This window comes from Eurosta solidaginis, chromosome 3, assembly GCF_040869045.1.
Source record: "Eurosta solidaginis isolate ZX-2024a chromosome 3, ASM4086904v1, whole genome shotgun sequence".
Lineage (NCBI taxonomy): Eukaryota > Metazoa > Arthropoda > Insecta > Diptera > Tephritidae > Eurosta > Eurosta solidaginis.
This window is the reverse complement of record NC_090321.1, coordinates 197,672,419-197,693,886: the sequence shown is the minus strand read 5'-3', so window position 1 is coordinate 197,693,886 and position 21,468 is coordinate 197,672,419. Positions and strand designations below refer to the sequence as shown.

General features: G+C 36.1%; 1 protein-coding gene across 6 annotated transcripts in view; it reads right to left on the bottom strand.

Annotated features, from left to right (window-relative positions):
• Amph (amphiphysin) overlaps positions 1-21,468 on the bottom strand; it is a 283,794-nt gene that overhangs the window by 26,273 nt on the left and 236,053 nt on the right. For all 6 annotated transcript variants that reach the window (XM_067774497.1, XM_067774496.1, XM_067774501.1 and 3 more), the window contains exons 3-8: positions 17,228-17,363; positions 14,322-14,512; positions 14,146-14,250; positions 10,297-10,467; positions 10,140-10,236; positions 5,863-5,997 (exon numbers count right to left, since the gene is read on the bottom strand). In XM_067774497.1, the coding sequence (XP_067630598.1) occupies positions 5,863-5,997; positions 10,140-10,236; positions 10,297-10,467; positions 14,146-14,250; positions 14,322-14,512; positions 17,228-17,363 (835 nt within the window). The remainder of the gene's footprint in view (positions 1-5,862; positions 5,998-10,139; positions 10,237-10,296; positions 10,468-14,145; positions 14,251-14,321; positions 14,513-17,227; positions 17,364-21,468) is intronic.

Sequence of the window (21,468 nt, the reverse complement as noted above, 5' to 3'; positions counted from 1 at the left end):
TTAGAAGCATTCGATAACGAAACGTAAACAATGAAACAAAATTGAAAAAAATAAAAAAGGAGCATAAGAAACTCATCTCACATGCAATTACAAATGTCATAAAGTATTGAAGAAAGAACAACAATAATAATGAAACAATATTAAAAATATATACATACATATTTTATGGGAGTGGCATGCATTGCTTTGATAAACGCAGGTTCAGCTTTAATGGAAATACGCAGTACATACACACACACATTCACACACACGCATAAATTATATATTAACAATCCTGCATCCAGCCGATATCGCATCATGAATAACATGTTTTTGAATATATCGATCCCTGGTCCACTTCCCAGAAAAAAAACAATGCCGAATACTACGCTAGCGAAAAGCTCAAAACAAAAGATTTGTTTACCATATGATGGTTTTCGACCCCCTTGCCGTAATTGCCTATAGTCTTCTTCGGGTGAAAATATGTAGGGTTAAAAAATCTTTTGTTATTTCGTGTTGTAGATTCGAAGTTATAGTCGTATACATATTTTCAGAGATTCACATTTATATACATTAGACTGGGTCGATTTATTAACCGATATCGCGCCATGATTTTTCGATAGGATTTGAGCTCAGGAAAAAGTTCCATTACGCATACCCAAAAAAATAATTTTCGAGCCTGCGAAATTTCATTTTTTTGACTTTTTTCGACTTTGATTTTCAAGGTTTTTTTCATGCCCTACTAAAAAAATTTTCATTCGATTGTAAAGTTTTCAAAAATATTTTTTTGTTTCAAAAAACTGTTATCGACAACGTTTTTAGCATATGGAAATTGTTTAGTAGGTCATGAAAAAAACCTTAAAAATCAGTCAAATAATGAAATTTCGCAGGCTCGAATATTTTTTTTTTTGGGTATGCGTAGTGGAACTTTTTTTCCTGAGCCCAAATCCTATCGAAAAATCGATGGCGCGATACCGGTTAACTTTCGTCCATACAAATCGACCCATCGTAATATACATACATATATAGAAGAGGAAAAAGATGGTTTAATGTTGAATTAAATGTTTCGAAATAACACAATTAATACTCTTAGGCCCGATTTTTCAGTGCAAATTTAAACTATAGTTAAATTTGTATCGAATTTAACTTAGCCGTTTCTTATACTTAGGCTAAATTTTTCAGTCCAAATTAAAGCTGTTGTTAAAGTTAATCTCAATCTTAACCTGTTAATCTTAAAATGGCCAAGAGTGAGGGTTTAAAATCGCACTAAAAAACCGGGCCTTATAGCTTTCGGGCGATAGGGTACCCTCTCTAATAACGGTGTTAAATACCAGCGCTTTAATCCTTAGCCAAATGATGCCTTATATACAGCGTTGCCAGAGTAAGTAGTTTAAAATGAAAGAATCTGGGAGATCAAAGAGGGCTAAACATTGTGAAAGGATTAATGGTCTTCCAACAACTGTACGAATCCAAAATGCCTTCTCCAGAGATCGCAGAAATCTAATTAAATACAAAATAAATGTAAGGCGCGATAACCTCCGAAGAGATCTAAGGCAGAGCTTCTCTTCCAATTTGCGTCGTGCTCCTCTTGATTTTCCCTACAAATTTGCCGGATGGGACCTACATGTTTTATGCCGACTCCGAACGGCATCTGCAAGGCAGATGAGTTTTCACTGAGAGCTTTTCATGGCAGAAATACACTCGGAGCGCTTGCCGGACACTGCCGAGGGGCGACCCTGCTTAGAAAAATTTTCTTCTAATTGAAAAACCTTATTTCTAAAATTTTGATGGTGCTTTGCACGGGGTGTGAACACAGGGCATACGGTGTGGTAGGCGGAGCACGCTACCATCACACCACGGTGGCCACCAATCTACTTAGAAATCTAATTAGCACTCTGAAAAACACAGATGGGAGCTAAACTAAGCAGCCGGTAGAGTAATGAAAGCTCTTATTTAAAACTCACTTTCGTGACTTTATAGAACAGCACATAGAAATGCAGGCTTGCCCAACAAAGTCTATCAACATATCTTTATCTACTTTCGTAACATTCAAATCACTGTGTATTGCAGCAGGGAGTAAACTATATAGCCCCAGCCTTATCCAACCTATATAAGGCAACTATATTTCTCGGCTAAACAGCTCAACAGAGGTTAATGTATAACATCAAGCTATAGAACAAAGATGGTTATTAGCTTTTTTCTCTCAGTGTATGGGAGACTGATTCTGTCTGATGAGAGTAAGAGATGTTTCATTCATTTCATTGATAACAAGTAAGGAAGTCTAAGTTCGGGTGAAGCCGAAAATTACATACCCAGCTGTACACTTGAAATTCTGTTGTTGCTTGTTTTGTGTGTTAAATAGTGTTACAAGGCTGCGCAATAATACATATACACGAGCCGGAGCCGTGCGCATCTTACGCATCTTGCGGAACCAATATAAATGTCTCTTATCAAATATCAACAGCAATCAGCTGTTCTATCAATATGGTTCTATTCTGAACTAATTTTTCTTCGAGTTATGGCTCCCGAAACATAGAAAATTGCTTAGTCATAAAAGGGGCGGTGCCACGCCCATTTTTTTAAATTTGAAGTTTTTCCTATTTGATGTTTGTTATAAATCCACTTGGGAAATGAAATAACATTGATATAAAGCTCTTTTTCCCATAGATATAGCTTTTTTTATACGTCCAGGACCATTTTAAAAATCTTTCATATAAAAGTGGGCGTGGTCCTTAACCGATTTCGTTAATTTTTCTTCAAACCATTCCTTATAGTAAAGGCAACCTCTCTGCCCAATTTCGTTACGATAGGCTTAACGATTTTTGATTTATGATTAATAATATTTCTAAAATTGCATTTATCACAGGTGGGCGGTGCCACGCCCATTTAAAAATTTTTTTTTTTTATTTTTATTAAGTCTCAATATCAGTCCACACGTCAAATTTTAACATTCTAGGGGTATTATTTACTAAATAATCAGGTTTTTTGTGTTTTCCAAAATGTTATATATATAAAAAGTGGGCGTGGTTATCATCCGATTTCGCTCATTTTGAATACCAATCTATTCTGGGTCCAGATAAGCTCGTGTACTAAATTTGGTGAAGATATCTCAATATTTACTTAAGTTATCGTGTTAACGAACAGATCGACGGACATGGCTCCATCAAATTTTTTTCGATACTGATGATTTTGATATATGGAAGTCTATATCTAACTGGATTCCTTTATACCTGTACAACCAAACGTTATCCAATCAAGTGTGTACAAGTACAGCTGGGTAAAAAAATGTTGGTTTCAAAGAGTCGCTTATAAATAATAACAAATTAGAAAATGTTCGTTTTGTCGAAATCGAAATTGTGCGTTTCAGCATTGTTCGTTCACTACTTATAGAAATTTAACTTATTAATTAAGAAAATAAATTTGGTTTGCCTTAAAAATTAACAGTCTCATCTTATGCGAAATAAAACACATTACCCATTCATAAATAACATTGGAAAACATGAGAAATTATTTAAAAAATAAAAATAACGCTAAACACAATTCGACCAAAATTTATAGCTTTAAGATAATTTTCTTAGTTGAAAAGTCTAGGAAACGTCAACAAGGCAAAATATTTTTTTTAAATTTATATTTTTAGTACTCGAATGGTATTTAGCTACCAACTAAAGAAAAAGATTTACAAAATAATATAGTAATACAGAAAAAAAGTCCCAAACACATTCGTATTTATACATCTAAATGAAAATTAATGAAAAACAAGTAAGGAGGCTAAGTTCGGGTGTAACCGAACATTACATACTCAGCTGAGAGCTTTGGAGACAAAATAGGGAAAAATCACCATGTAGGAAAATGAACCTAGGGTAACCCTGGAATGTGTTTGTATGAGATGGGTATGAAATGGAAGGTATTAAAGAGCATTTTAACAGGGAGTGGCCCATAGTTCTATAGGTGGACGCCATTTCGAGATATCGCCATAAAGGTGGACCAGGGGTGACTCTAGAATGTGTTTGCACGATATGGGAATCAAATGAAAGGTGTTAATGAGTATTTTAATAGGGAGTGGGCCTTAGTTCTAAGGGTGGACGCCTTTTCGAGATATCGCCATAAAGGAGGACCAGGGGTGACTCTAGAATGTGTCTGTACGATATGGGAATCAAATGAAAGGTCTTAGTATGTTTTTTAATAGGGAGTGGGCCTTAGTTCTATAGGTGGACGCCTTTTCGAGATATCGCCATAAAGGATGACTCTATAATGTGTTTGTACGATATGGGTATTAAATTAAAGGTATTAATGAGGGTTTTAAAAGAGAGTGGCCCTTAGTTGTATATGTGAAGGCGTTTTCGAGATATCGACCAAAATGTGGACCAGGGTGACACAGACCATCACCTGTCGGGTACCACTAATTTATTTATATATGTAATACCTCGAACAGTATTCCTGCCAAGATTCTAAGGGCTTTTAATTTCGCCCTGCAGAACTTTTTCATTTTCTTCTACTTAATATGGTAGGTGTCACACCCATTTTACAAAGTATTTTCTAAAGTTATATTTTGCGTCAATAAACCAATCCAATTACCATGTTCCATCCCTTTTTTCGTATTTGGTATAGAATTATGGAATTTTTTTCATTTTTCGTAATTTTCGATATCGAAAAAGTGGGCGTGGTTATAGTCGGATTTCGGCCCTTTTTTATACCAAGATAAAGTGAGTTCAGATAAGTACGTGGACTAAGTTTAGTAAAGATATATCGGTTTTTGCTCAAGTTATCGTGTTAACGGCCGAGCGGAAGGACAGACGGTTGACTGTGTATAAAAACTGGGTGTGGCTTCAACCGATTTCGCCCATTTTCACAGAAAACAGTAACCGTCCTAGAATCTATGCCCCTACCAAATTTCACAAGGATTGGTAAATTTTTGTTCGACTAAACATATTAAACTAAAAAGGGCGGAGCCACGCCCATTTTGAAAATTTCTTTTATTTTTGTATTTTGTTGCACCATATCATACTGGAGTTGAATGTTGACATAATTTACTTATATACTGTAAAGCTATTCAATTTTTTGTTAAAATTTGAATTTTAAACAATTCTTTTTTAAAAACCGGGCGTGTTCTTCATCCGATTTTGCTAATTTTTATTTAGCACACATATAGTAATAGGAGTCATGATATCTTCAACGACTACCAAATTACAGCTTGCAAAACTTTTAAATTACATTCTTTTAAAAATGGGCGGTTCCACGCCCACTGTCCAAAACTTTACTAATTTTCTATTCTGCGTCATAAGGTCAACCCACCTACCAATTTTCATCGCTTTATCCATCTTTGGTAATGAATTATCGCACTTTTGCGGTTCTTCGAAATTTTCGATATCGAAAAAGTTAAATAGCGATCTGCGATGAGTGCCCAGGAACCTACATACCAAATTTCATCAAGATACCTCAAAATTTACTCAAGTTATCGTGTTAACGGACGGACGGACGGACATGGCTCCATCAAATTTTTTTCGATACTGATGATTTTGATATATGGAAGTCTATATCTATCTCGATTCCTTATACCTGTACAACCAACCGTTATCCAATCAAAGTTAATATACTCTGTATGCAAAGCACGCTGAGTATAATAAGAAAATAAAAAAAAAAATATTAAATAAACAACCTAAAGCCATATTACGCACAGCATTATTTTCATCCTTTCATAAAATTTTCACACACTTGCATATTCGCTTTTATGTATTAATCTACAAACAAAAGCGTAACACCAAAAATGCATAACAAAATTTTATTTGAAATTAAAAAATAAAAACCAGATAGAATTTGTTTCTAACCTACAAAGTCATTTATACCATGTTGTATGTACAAAAATGTATGTACTAAAATACTTACGACTATTAGCATTACTGGTACCGTTTGTTGTAAATTGATTTTGATAGTTACTATTATTAGTGCTGTTTGTATTGTTCATTTGCTTGAATGGTGCCGTTGTTGTTGTGGTGGGACTGGAAGCGGTAAAGGCAGGGCCTGCAAGTATAGCGGGATATTAAGTAAAATTGAGTGGGGATACAAAGAACAAGTGGATTAGCTATACAAATAAATTAAATACAATGATTCCACCACTGTTGTTATTGTTGTTGTAGCGATAAGGACACTCCCCGAAGGTTCAGGGGAGTATTATCGATGTTGATGGTCCTTTGCCGGATGCAGATATGGTACGTTGTGGTAACAAGCACCATAAAGATACTCGCCCGACCATCTCGGGGACGATTTTGTATGACCACATGAAAGCTTCTAGGTCATACCGCCCTCCCACCCCCTAGCTCCATGAGGAACTTGGGGTTGCCAGAGCCTCGGCTTAGTTGACAATTGGGTTTGAGAATCTATAAATTGCGCTCGCTGCCCCTTGAAAGGGTTGCGCTACACAATCTCTTGAGTCAATTCGGTATTTTAAGTCCCCTCTGACGACAGGCATGCCTGCCGCAGGTACATATATTCTAAACCCACTAACACGCTGGGGGATCTTTACACTGCTAAAGCCTAGATGCGGTATTTTCTTTACAAAAATCACAGATATTCCTGTTGCTCCACACCATTTCCAGCTGTAAATGAGACCAGTCACTTGTAAGGGAAAAGCATCAAATGAAAATGCGAAATATAAATTGACCCGAATCAAATGTCTCCTTAACCAAATGTCTCCTTAACAAAAGACATAATCTTGTTGAGCTTTGATATTCAAATTTAAAAATTACCTCTATAAAATTTTTTATGAGGAACAAAAATATGAAGGTGGAGGAGTGCAATAAATAGACTTTCGATATAATCTTTACCTAAGTCCGGCAATGTGCGCTCCAATTTTATTTCCTCATAGAGATTTTTACAGTGGTTATGTTTAAATGTAAATATCAAAGCTCAACAAGATTATGTCTCTGCTTAGCAGACATTTTTCGTTTCTTCTGGTTTATTTATATAAAGAAAGTTATTGAAAAATTTTGTATCTTCTTTTAATTTTCGCCTTTTGTTGCATTGTTCAGGGTGACCTAAACTATGTGAAAGGTTTCTTGTTTCTAGTGCAACGATTAGTTACATAAAAATCGATTGTTCAAAGTTCAGTTATCGAGAATTTCTTTAAAACTTGAAAACAAATTTTCCAAGTTCGAACAATTTTTTTGAGTTTATACGGCCCCAGTATCACCTAGCGAAAACTTTTTTGCTTTATGTTGCATTTTCATGGCGTTCTGAAGCAAGTTCTTAGTTTTAAGAATCTAGCTCTAAGGACAAGTTTCCACATTTTGTGTCTAATTATCTCCAAATATCTCAATCCCTGTCCGATCTAGAAAATTCTTTTTCCTAAATATTACAACGCAATAAAGCCCAAAGTTTCGTTCAATGTTTCAGATCTCTGAGTTATCGCGAAGTTCCTTCAAAATCGAAAGCAAAATTTCAAGTTCAGATCCAGCAAAGTTTTTTCCATCACGTTAAATTGTCGTCGGGTTCCGATGTTTATTCCAAGTTGCTCTCAAAAATGGATAGCAAGCGTCTCCTATTTTACATGGAAATAATGAGCACAGTGCTAAATGCAGCAGTTCCGTTGAGCCAATTTAAGCAACACAGGCTCGATTTTCGAATGGCATGTCCCGTTTTCGTACATCAAAAGTTGTTCAAATCGTTCGCCTGCTCCTCCAATCGGTGAACAACAGACTTTACTCAAGCAGCGAATGTGCTCATCCTAAACTGATCCCTCTGTCGGTCGTCGACGACGCTCCAGACACTAATATCGCACCGAATAAATGAATGTACGGGTCTCTCTCTTCATTACAAATCACGCTGTTGCACATTTAGTTTATGTTTCCTCATTTACACTTGAATATTCTCATTTCAATATAACGCTTTCACATTTATATCTGACGTTTTCTCATTTACCTTTGATTATTCTTATTTCCATATCATGCTTTCGCAATTACAAATGACTATTCTCATTTCCATACAACGATTTCGTATTTACATCTGCAACTAACTATTCTCAAATACAATATACGCTTTCCCATTTTCATATGGCGCTCCCTCATTTACAAATGACTCTTCTCATATCGAAGTGAGGTTTTCGCATTACCAACTGTCTATTCTCATTTTCAACTGACGTTTTCGCATTTACATTGGACGCTTTCTAATTTACAATTGCCTAATACTATTTTCAAGTGATGCTTATTGACTGGAAATGGTGTGGAGTAAAAATGTCTGTAGTATGCCGAACAATTTTTTTTCGAAGTTCAACCATTTTTGTAAACCTTAGTGTAGTAGTTCACAACAGTAGATAAAAACTATTAATTTGACATTATTTTAAAAACTAGAAAAATAGTTTTAAAGCTGTGGCTAATTTTAGAAATTGACTCATTACACTTTTGGGTATTGGACCAAATCAGGTTTTTCGAAGTTAGCCATCCAAACGCAGACATTAGTTTTCGAGTTAGACTCTTTCAAATATTTTTTGCTTATTGTGTTCAAAAAAACAATTAAAAGAATTAACAATTTAACTGCGATTTTTTTTCTTTTAACGCTTACTTCTGTAACAGATTTTATACGTAAGGCTTTTGACGCATTTTGACGTAGATCTTCGAAAAAATTTAAAAACTACACAGCTATACAAATGCTGTCGTGTATTTTAATGCGCTGAGTCCAAATCCACGATCACAATCGGTGTGGTGGGTGGCGGTGCGGTTATAATCTAAAAAACAAAAAACGCTCGATCGCCAGTAATTTTGTTTTTTCGTTTCTTCGAGGTTTGGACCGGTTTCAGATTCAGCGCATCAAAAAGCAAAAGAATGCAAGTGTCGAATTAACACTAGCTTAATAGGCTTTCAACCGCCTAAGCGATTTTGGCCCTTCGTGACTGGTAACAGAAAGCTGCTCCCTGTTTCACGATAACTGACGCCAATTGAGGGCGCCAAAGCAGGCCAAGTCTTCCTCCACCTGCCTCTTCAAACTCAGTGAAGGTGTCTTCCTCTGCTTCCAAACTGCGGTGCCGAATGAGCGTCTTCGTCTATTCGCATAACATTACCTTGCCAGCGAAGCCTTTGGATATTTATTCACTGCACTATCTCTAAACATACTTCACTAGTCGCCGTTGGCATCACGGACAAGGTCATATATCTTCCGGAGAACTATTCTCTCGGAAACTCCAAGAGCCATGATGTTGTTGTTTGTTGTAGTGAAAACCTTTGGGGAGTGTTATCGATGTTGATGATCCTTTGCTGGGTATAGATCGGGAACTTTACGGTAACAAGCACCATAAAGGTACAAGCGCGACCATCTCGAGAACGATTTAATATGACCACATTGAACCATACCGCCCTTCCACCCCTAGATTCATGAGGAACTTGCGGTGGCCAGAGTCTCGGCTGTTAAAGACACAAGATTCGCCACGGGTAGATGAGGTTGACAATTGGGTTGGAGAAGCTCTAACTTGCGCCTCTTGAAAGGGTTGCGCTACAAAACACATTGAATCATTTCGGTATTTTATGCGCCTCTTACGACAGGCATAGCTGCCGCGGGTATATTTTAAGCCTACTAACCCGCTGGGTACTCTAAGAGCCTTGTCTCTTTGGCCCCAAGAGCCATCGCATCTTCTCTCGACACCCTCCATGATCCTAAGCCATACATCAGGTCAGGTATGATGAGCGACTTGAGGTGCGGTATTTTTGTTTGTCGACGGGACGTTACTTTTCAATTGGCTACTCAGCCGAAAGAAGCAGTGGTTGACAAGAGTTATTCTTCGTTTGATTTATAAGCTGACAACGTTTTTCGCTGTTAACGCTGTATCACAAATAGACGAAATCCTTTATTGTTTCGAATTTATATCCAAGGCGCGAAGTAGTATATTAGGATGCGCCCAATTCCGAACGACAATATCTACATATGTTTTGGAGGCTAACTTCGACAAACGGCAAAATTATTTTTTTTTTGCTTACGTATCAATAACTTCAAAATGGAATTGCTTTGCCCAAGTACTATAAAATCGCTCTATTACTTTGCTTCGAAAATAATAATGTACTCAAACTACAACCACGGAAAAACTCAGTAATCCATACTTCGACTAAATTTCATTCTACTTCAAAATCTAAACTTTTGTAAAAAAACCTTAATAAACTTAAGTGTAGACAGCAACTTACTTTCCAAGAATTTGCCAGCTTGTCTTCGTACTGTATTAGATCCGCGTTGAGAATCTGTAGCCAATTTATCAACAATCGCTTCCATTTCAGCATAAATCTTAAGCAAAGAAATTGATGTAAGTTTCAAATATTTATGACAACATTTAACCAAACTCACCTTAGACGATTCACTGTGAAACACTTGTTCCGTTGCAAATAACGTTTGCAAATTGGTAACCAAAAATAATATTCTCGAATCATATAAGGCGGGCAATTCATCATGCAACTCAGTATTGAGTATTTCATAGGTGCGGCGAGCTTCTTCCAATTGTTCACGCCCTTTGGTGAGCTTTTAATGTAAGGAAATAATGGAATTGTAAAAATGTATTTAAAAAAAGTTCAAACATAAAGCGTAATTATACTCAGCTTAGCAGAGCTTACAGAGTATATCAATTTACGGTAACCCGTAACGGCATAAACTAATCGAGATAGATATAGACTTCTATATATCAAAATGATCTGGGCGAAAAAAGAAATTCATTTAGCCATGTCCGTCCGTCCGTAAACACAATAACTTGAGTAAATATTGAGGTATCTTTGGTATGTAAGTTCCTGGGCACTCATTTCAGATCGGTATTTAAAATGATCGAAATCGGACTATAACCACGCCCACTTTTTCGATATCGAAAATTTCGAAACAACAAAAAGGTCGATAATTCATTACCATAGATGGATAAAGCGATGGAACTTGGTAGGTGGGTTGTCCTTATGACGCAGAAGAGAAAATTGGTAAAATTTTGGACAATGGGCGTGGCACCGCCCACTTTTAAAAGAATGTAATTTGAAAGTTTTGTAAGCTGTAATTTGGCAGTCGTTGAAGATATCATGATGAAATTTGGCAGGACCGTTACTCCTATTACTATATGTCTGCTAAATAAAAATTAGCAAAATCGGATAACGAACACACGCACTTAAAAAAAAAAATGTTAAGTAAAATTTTAATAAAATTTCAAAACGGGCGTGGCTCCGCCCTTTTTCATTTAATTTGTCTAGAATATTTTTAATGCCATACGTCGAACAAAAATTTACCAATCCTTGTGAAATTTTTAGATTCTATCCCGGTAACTGTTTTCTGTGAAAATGGGCGAAATCGGTTGAAGTCACGCCCAGTTTTTATACACAGTTGACCGTCTGTCCTCTTGGCCGTTAACACGGTAACTTGAGCAAAAATCGATATATCTCTACTAAACTTAGTTCACGTACTTATCTTAACTCACTTTATCTTGGTATTAAAAAGGGCGAAATCCTACTATGACCACGCCCATTTTTTCGATATCGAAAATTTCGAAAAAAAATGCCATAATTCTATACCAAATACGAAAAAAAGGGATGAAACATGGCGATTGGATTGGTTTTTTGACGCAAAATATAACTTTGGAAAAAACTTTGTAATATGAGTGTGACACCTACTAGAGGTTTACGCCGATCACGTTATCGGCGGCGGCGGCGTAGGCGGCGCGCCGGCGTACGCCGGTGTTCTTACTTTAAAAGCTTGATTTTTGTATTTAAAAAAATTATATCTAGGAAAGGTTTTGTTTATATGTATTTAAGAAAATCAACGTGTTGGCCATTTCGGAAAGATCCGGGGTTTTTGCATCAAAATCTCTCAGACCGTTTCAAAAATTTCAGGAGTAGCTCCTTGCGAAGGGATTGCCCCTCGTTCGCATGCTCCAGAGAGGCTTCGAACCTAACCCCGGTCTTTGGAATTGGTACTGCTGCGTCTGCTGAAAAGAAATAGATATACATAAAATAGTCACACTTTTGCCTGTATATCTCGTGCAAAGCGTAGTTTCACCTAGGGTTAACTCCTAATAATCGTCGCGAACACAATTTCTTTAAATCATTTGTCGCTCCTTGGCGGTCACGCATAAAGGCGACTTAGGGTTGCTATGAATAGTCTATTAATACTCATGACTATCGTGGCACAGGGCGCCTCTAGTTTTTTCGGCTGTTTTTAAGAGCTAAAATTTCCGATTTGCGAACAGTAGGAATCCCTACCACGCCTCCTGAGCCTCACACCATATGCCAGTACAGAAGCTATAGGACTGCGACTTCGAACTCATACCTTCGTCGACGTCACTTTCCTAGAAGCTCTAGGTGTAGCTCCAAAGACTTTCCAACGGATGCTTTTGTCGCGATATGCTGCCGAGCTACAATTTGAAACGTTAGGGAGTGACTATTCGGCCAAAGATGCCGCCCTCGAAATCATAAGCAGTCTAAGTGGATGTCATTGCGTCATGGGTGAAAATCCGTATATTCCTCGGCGCATCTACATAATTAAAATTTTACAAGGACCCTGGGTAAAATTTTTAAAATGTAGACCAAAGTTTGCAGACGTTTGTGTTCACAACATTGATTTCAATAGTCTTCGTTAAATGAAATTTAGAATGAAAGTCGACGGATTTTAAGTTGAAAGTTGTTAACTACTGTTTTCCGGCCTTACGATATAGGAGCTCATTATGGATGACCGCGTAGCTTCAGTTTTCAGACAAGTTCGACTGTCCGCTACGTTAGGGTATTATCACACACGGTCATTAGTTCCACTGTCTTGGGATTTTGCTTCACCACTTTGAGTGTTCTTGAGAAGGACAAAGCTTCACCTGGTAAATATATGTGCCTACGTATTCACAATTGTAAAAGGAGCCGTAACGTGCAGGTGATATTTAAACTTGGTTGATAGGCTATAATCAATGTGATTCACTCCAAGGGACTAGTTTTGGATAGGGCCGCCAACTTTAGGAAATGTCAAACCGGGAGACTTGGGTGTTGAAGGATGAAGTGTGAAAATCAAAATTAACATTTCAGACGATATTGCATAGTTTCGCAAATAAACAACAGATGTTTGAATGTAAGCCCAAGTGATTGTTCAAACCCTTCTCATAAGTACATATATCCTCAACTTAAGTATGAGGTAAAAATAATTTCAAAGGAGTGTTTATGCCCCTAGAACCTACTAAAGGATTTTGCATCACTGATTTTGCTTATTCTTGAGGACAGTTTAAAAACATGTTCGCCTTGGGTCATTTTATTTGAATTAATTGTTCATTACTAATTTTTTCAAAAATGCAAAGTGAGCAAATAAATTTATTGCATAACTTTTCTTTTAGTATTTTGTTTTAATAACTTGGTGAATTGGGTGATGGAAAGTCCGTGCTAAGCTGATATCGAAAGCGCCTGTTATTTTAAATAACTTTTGAATAGTTATAAAGAGTTAAATTTCGCAATTAGTTTCTTATAACTGGCGGTGATGTGCATCCGTTGATACCACTTTCGACCATATCCGAACAATTTTCGACATGAACAATAAATGGCCTAAACAGTCTTAAACGAGTAGAAAATATAGTAACGCGCCGGACGCCGCGCCGCTACGCCGATATTTTTGACATTCGGCGGCGGCGTGCGAAAAACGACCAAAATCGGCGGCGGCGGCGGCGTTTATCGGCGGCGTATATCTCTAACACCTACCATATTAAGTAAAAGAAAATGAAAAACTTCTGCAGGGCGAAATAAAAAGGAATACTGTTCGTGGTAATACATACTATATAAATAAATTAGCGGTACCCGACAGATGATGTTCTGGGCCACCCTGGTCCACATATTGGTTTATATCTCGAAAACGCTTTCACAAATACAACTAAGGGCCACTCCCTTTTAAAACCCTCATTAATACCTTTAATTTGATACCCATATCGTACAAACACATTCTAGAGTCACCCTGGTCCACCTTTATGGCGATATCTCGAAAGGCGTCCACCTATAGAACTATGGTCCGCTCCCTTCTTAAATACTCTTTAATACCTTCCATTTGATATACATGCCATACAAACACATTCCAGGGTTACCCTAGGTTCATTTTCCTACATGGTGATTTTCCCTTATTTCGTCTCCAAAGCTCTCAGCTGCGTATGTAATGTTCGGTTACACCCGAACTTAGCCTTCCTTACTTTTTTTTTTAATTATAATTTACCTTTACATCATCCTTCCGTTTATTAGCATTGGCCTGTAGACTCTGGAACGAATGACGTTGGCCATCATAATCAATAAGTTTGCGATTGCGTTTATCAATTTTTTTCTGTATTTGGGAAAATTATTTGAGCTATATTATATTTATTTTTATTGCAAATACTGTTTGCTTTAACTTACCTTCATTTCTGGAAATTGTCCAGTGTATGTATTCAATGGAATTAAAACTTGATCCGCCAGTTTATGGGCAAAATCCTGCCAAAGGCTTTCCGTTGCGCCAGTTTGCGCTTGTAAAGCATCATAACCACTCCAATGTGGCTCATAAGTTTCTGATATGGCTTCCATAAGCGACTTGGAAGCAGCTTGGGTAGCTAGAAAGATATAAAGTTATAGAGGTTAGCAAGTTTACACCGAAATCAGGATTGTTGTTCATGAATTAATAGACATTCAGGTAAATTGATGGCATTGTTAATTCCACCGAGGTTTTTGTCAAGAAACCCAGTTTGTTTGGTTATTTAAATAGAAGAAAAACAGTTGCTCTTAAGTTAACAATATTCTGCAAAAATTACAGATTTCACTGGTCATTTCAACAACGAACATTCAGTTAAGTTGATCGCATTGTTAATTCCACCGAGGTTGTTGTCAAGAAACCCAGTTTGTTTGATTATTTCAATAGAAGAAACCTGCTGCTCTTAAGTTAACAATATTCTGTAAAAATGACAGATTTCACTGGTCATTTCAACAACGAATAACTGTTAATATTGTAAGAAATTTAGGGAAATTCCGCTTATTTGAAACCTTCGGCTAACGTTTGTATCGCTAAAATATTGAATAAAATACTCCAATATTGTGTATTTCAAAATTCGATTTATTAGACTACTTTGAGAGTACTTCACAATTAAAATTCACTTCGTAACTGATAGCGTGCTTAATCAAAACTGTTTAGTCATGCCTCAGCTTCACTGTTTTTATACTCTCGGTTTCCTCGTTCACCCATTTCTCCTAAGGTCTAGTAATTTTGTGAACTTCATGTTTGGTCACCAGCTATATACATGTATATTTGTAGTTTGTATCCATATGCGTGTGTATATGTGAGTACTACTTCGGCTGATGATGACATGCGTTTGTGAGTATCTCTCTGCTGCCTTGCATGTATGTGAGTAAATGATGATTGATTTGATGTACACAAGTTTGGCAGCTTACTTTATCGTTGTTGTGCCTTTATTTACTTAGTATCAGATTAGTGATGTGAGTATCAATTAAGTAATGCTAATATTCGTCACAATATAAAGGAAATACATTAGCTAATTTTAATAGAAACTTACGCTCACGACCACTCACTACTTTGTTTTTATGACTATTGTGCCATAGAAATCTCTGTCATATCAACAACCACTGTTATTCTAATGTTGACGGAAATCGCCATGCAATTTTTGTTAACAGTGCTGTGACTTACACTGGCTTACACTTACTGTTGAAACACTCAATTCAGAAAGGTGTCTAAGTTCGGGTGTAACCGAACATTATATACTCAGCGTGAGCTTCAATTGTACATTTCATTTCAGATAAAGTACTTTTTTACATAACACGTGGCACCGCCCGTTTAAAAAAAATTTTCTCCCCATTTCCTCTTACAATAAAACTTGATAAGTGAAATATCATTGATTCAAAACTATTTTTTGCTAAGTTATAGCTTATTATTCTAGTCTACGACCCTTCTAAAATTGTTTTCTATCTAATTTGCCGTGGTCTTTAACCGATCCCGTCCATTTTTACTAGAAATATTTTCTGCTATAAGGAAAATATGTGTACACAATTTCATTACGATATGTTAATTTTTCTTCGAGTTATGGCTCCCGAAATATTGAAAACTGCTTAGTCATAAAAGGGGCGGTGCCACGCCCATTTTCAAAAATTTTAGTATTTTCCAATTTCATGTTATAATTCAAATTAGAAAGTAAAATTCTATTGGCACAAAGCTATTTTTCGCTAAGATATAGCTTATTGTTTTCGTCTACGACCCTTTTAAAAATCTTTTATATAAAAGTGGGCGTGGTCTTTAACCGATCTCGTCCATTTTTCTGGAAATACTTCCTGCTATAGGGAAAATTTGTGTACTCAATTTCATTACCATCTGTTAATTTTTCTTCGAGTTATGGCTCCCGAAACATTGAAAATTGCTTAGTCATAAAAGGCGAGGTGCCACACCCATTTTTTTAAATTTGAAGTTTTGCCTATTTATTGTTATAAATCAACTTGGGAAATGAAATACCATTGATATAAAGCTCTTTTTTGCAAAGATATAGCTTATTTTATTCGTCCACGACCCTTTTAAAAATCTTTTATATAAAAGTGGGCGTGGTCCTTAACCGATTTCGTTAATTTTTCTTCAAATCATTCCTTATAGTAAAGGCAACCTCTCTGCCGAATTTTGTTACGATAGGTTTAACAATTTTTGATTTATGATTAATAATATTTGTAAAATTCATTTTATCACAAGTGGCGGTACCACGCCCATTTTAAAGAAATTTTCCAAATTTTTATCAAGAGTATCATATCAGTCCACATGTCAAATTTCAACATTCTAGGTGTATTATTTACTAAATTATCAGGTTTTTTGTTTTCTAAAATTTTATATATATAAAAAGTGGGCGTGGTTATCATCCGATTTCGCTCATTTTCAATAGCAATCTATTCTGGGCCCAGATAAGCTCGTGCACCAAACTTTGTGAAGATATCTCAATATTTAGTAAGTTATCGTGTTAACGGACAGACGGACGGGCGGACGGACGGACATGGCTCAACCAAATTTTTTTTCGACACTGATGATTTAGATATATGGAAGTCTATATCTATCTCGATTCCTTTATGCCTGTACAAGCAACCGTTATCCAATCAAAGTTAATATACTCTGTGTGCAAAGCACGCTGAGTATAAAAATTTGTGCGGAGTTGATTCAACAGCTATTTGCCATACATAAAAATTCATAGAAATAGCCGTTGAATTACGGGTCGATTCGGTTGACTTTACCAGCTTTTTTCTTTTAGTGTAACTAATCAGTTAATTCACCACTTAATAATATTTACCTCGAATGCATCTAATATAACTGATGAATTCTTTTTGTAATCTATTCGCATGTCCTTGTTGCCGATTAAAGTTATTTAAATGATCATCGAAAATATCATCTGCAGTGCGATCAACTTTGCCCAAGTTTTGCAAAATCTGAAATGAAAAATAATTAAGTAATTATTAAATAATGTACGAAATGCAATCCTTTGATATAAATTAATATACATATATAAAAAAGCGTCTCATATATAATACATCAAACATTTGTACAGCAGTATTGGTTGCTGTTCGGGCGCAAGTTGAAGATTTTACCACAGAATGTGGAACAAAACTGGCTTGTAAGCCAATATATAAATTTATACCCTAAAAGAGGTATTCTTTTTTAGAAGTAAAAATCCGGCGGACGACGGAAGGTTTCAAGACTGGGGCAGACTCCTGGAGGAATGATAATGGCGAACTTGGCGGCAGTTATCGCAAAACATGGATAGCTGATGTAATTGGTTACGACATGCCCCAAATTGATTAGGCGGTTAAGCGCCAATTAATGGTGATGATAATTTAACTCTCTTCTCCTACATACCTCACGCTGCATTCCCTCCACCTCTCTTCCCACAACGGAACATCGAACAACACTTCATTTACTACTCTTTCTGCTACCAATCATCGGCACCGAGCTCTTCCTATTTCTCCTCCCGAGCTCGTCCTCTCTTCATTTGTCTTTGTTTTCATCTTCCTCTTCGCTTCCATATTCTCCTCCCTCATCACTTCATCACTTTGTCTGCTTTTTACCGATTCTTCATATGTCATTGTAATTTTTTCACTCTGTCTGTCTCTTCTTAACACCTCGCCTATTCTCCTTTCTGCCTCCCAATTTCTGTTTCGCCTCCGCATTTTTAGTTTTGATTTCTCGTGTCATTTTTCGGTCCTCTGGGTTGCTTGCAAGTTCTTTGAATTTATGATTAAAATCAATATAAATAATAGTTTTCAAGCCGAAATACATACTTTTAAATTCTTTATATTTATTTGAAACATGAACGAAATCGGCGCGTAAACAAGATTTTTAGAAATATCTCGACCACGGCGTCACCTATCAGGATTTTTTCTTTATCAGTATAAAATACATATAATAAGTCCAGCTGTTCTCCAATAAAGTCATGACCAACTAATGCAATTTCATGTTTATATACAGGAGCTTAATTTTAAAAAAATTGAAGCAGTCCCAATTCCATGAGAACGCATGATATGACTTAACGTCGAGTCAAATATCCATCAAAACTGCATTTTTTTATTTTATAGAAAACACTGCCAAGATGTAACATCACATTACGTCGGATGACTTTGAAGGAAATCGCGTCTATTCATAACATAAATGTCGATTACATGGCATTGCATCACGTAAGATCACTTTGATGGAAATCACGCTTATTTAAATGTTAATCTAGTGATATCATAACACGTCAGATCACTTCAAATTTAAATTACTTGATAATGGACACCGTCGGATCGCTTGGAAGGAAATAATGTCAAATTCTTAAATCAAATAATTGCAGTCACCAAAGAGGTCGCAGCTTAATATAACTTGTAGTATGTTGCAGTCGCTAGTTAGTGTATATAGTATGCCATCGAACAACGTTAGATCACTATGTAATGTAAAAAATTTAAATCGACTCATATCAAATCACGCAACAAACAAATTAACTACGACACGCCTAGTTACATAAAACAAGAGCTTTAAATATATATCAAGTAACAGCATTACATCATGTGATATTTCATCGCACCTTAAAACGGTTTAAGTGGTTAAACAACATTTATATTACACGATATCATATAACGTCAGATTACTTCAATGGAAATCATGTCAAGCCATCACATTAAATATATCGTGGAGTACCTTTCATAGGCTCAAACGATAACATGTCGCATCGTATTTCTATAAGTTGACACAATATGGCATAGCATCATGTAGCATATGTATATCAACCAACAAGCATTACATCATGCGACTTGTCATCGTAACAAATATGCATCACACAACTTAAATCACTTTGAAAAGAAAAGTCAAGCGATATCATCTCAAACCATGGCACTGCAATTAAACGAAGTGAAATATCACCAAAAATTAAAAAAAAAAAAAACAAGTAAAGGTGTCTAAGTTCGGGTGTAACCGAACATTATATACACAGCGTGAGCTTCAATTGTACATTTCATTTCAGATAATTTACTTTTCTACATGACACGTGGCACCCCGTTTAAAAAAAAACTCTCAATATTTACTCAAGTTATCGTGTTAACGGACGGACGGACGGACGGACATGGCTCAATCAAATTTTTTTTCGATACTAATGATTTTGATATATGGAAGTCTATCGATTCCTTTATACCTGTACAACCAACCGTTATGCAATCAAAGTAAATATACTCTGTGTGCAAAGCACGCTTAGTATAAGAATACTATTCTTAATACTTAAACTCTTAAATACCTAAACAGCTCTGAGCTCAAGAGTTTTGTGTCAAATATAATTAATGAAAAATATGATAAATATCTGTCAGAAATAATACACTTTTCATATTTATTTATGTATGTATATCCTGCAATTTATTTAAATGTTTGTTATGTTATTTGATTTTGTTTATGTTACGTTAAATAGCTGCAATTTGAGTGATTCAACGCTGACGCTTTTGTAAATTTGATACATATATCGAGTAGCAGAACGATAAGCAAATGCTAAAGCTAATTCGACCGAGTTCTTTGTCAAGCGAACAAATTAGTTTAGTCATTTCAACAGAAGAGAATTGTCACTCTTAAGTTGACAAAATTTTGTAAAATTGGCAGATTCCTAATCAATCTAACTGATTTTTCTGTTAACACAACTGATCTCACTGATCATTTCAACAGCGAACAACTGTCAATACATGAGCAAATTTCTAAGAGAATTTTACGCTCACTGCGCTCTCTTCTTTGTATTTATGACGATGGTGCCACTTGTCAAAAAAAAAAAACACCATAATAAAACCACCAAATCGAAAAAACACACAAATTGGGAAAACGACAAAAAAATTAGTTTTTGAGTTATCAATACAAAACGAGCAAAGGGTTTTTCTTTTTTGAATTTACTGTGCATAACAATGCAAAAAATTTTGCGAAACCGGGACACCTATTTATCGGGTACATTTTGCAACTTCTCCTCCAAGCGAAATGCAAAATTGCGCCCTCTTGTGCAAAAGTTTTGCATGAGCGAACAAGATTTTTCCAAAGTTAGTAACATTTTGTTCAAGTTTTTACGAATTTTCACTTACGCGAACGAATCTAATAATAAGATAATAAAAAACTCAGCTGAGCAGAGGTCACAGAGTATATTAGTTTTGTTCGTATAACGGTAACCCGTAACGGCATAAACTAATCGAGATAGATATAGACTTCTATATATCAAAATGATCTGGGCGAAAAAAAATAATTCATTTAGCCGTGCCCGTCCGTCCGTCCGTAAACACGATAACTTGAGTAAATTTTAAGGTATCTTGCTGAGTTTCTGGGCGCTCATCTCAGATGGCTGTTTAAAATGAACGAAATCCGACCATAACCACGTGCACTTTTTCGATATCGAAAATTTCGAAAAACCGAAAAAGTGCGATAATTCATTACCAAAGACGGCTAAAGCTATGAAACTTGGTAGGTGGGTTGACCTTATGACGCGGAATAGAAGATATCATGATGAAATTTGGCAGGAACGTTACTCCTATTACTATATCTGTGCTAAATAAAAATTAGCAAAATCGGATTACGAACACGACCACTTTAAAAAAAAATTTTTTAAAGTCAAATTTTAACAAAAAATTGAATATCTTTACGGTATATAAGTAAATTATGTCAACATTCAACTCCAATATCCAGTGGATATCTCGAAAACACCTTCACATACACAACTAAGTCCCACTCCCTTTTAAAATGCTCATTACAACCTTTCATTTGATACCCATATCGTACAAACACATTCTAGAGTCACCCCTGGTCCACCTTTATTGCGATATCTCGAAAAGGCGTCCACCTATAGAACTAAGGCCCACTCCCTTTTAAAATACTTATTAACATCTTTCATTTGATACCCATATCGTACAAACACATTCTGGAGTCACCCCTGGTCCACCTTTATGACGACATCCCGAAATGGCGTACACCTATAGAAGTATGGCCCACTCCCTTTTAAAATACTCTTTAATACCTTCCATTTGATACCCATGTCAGAGAAACACATTC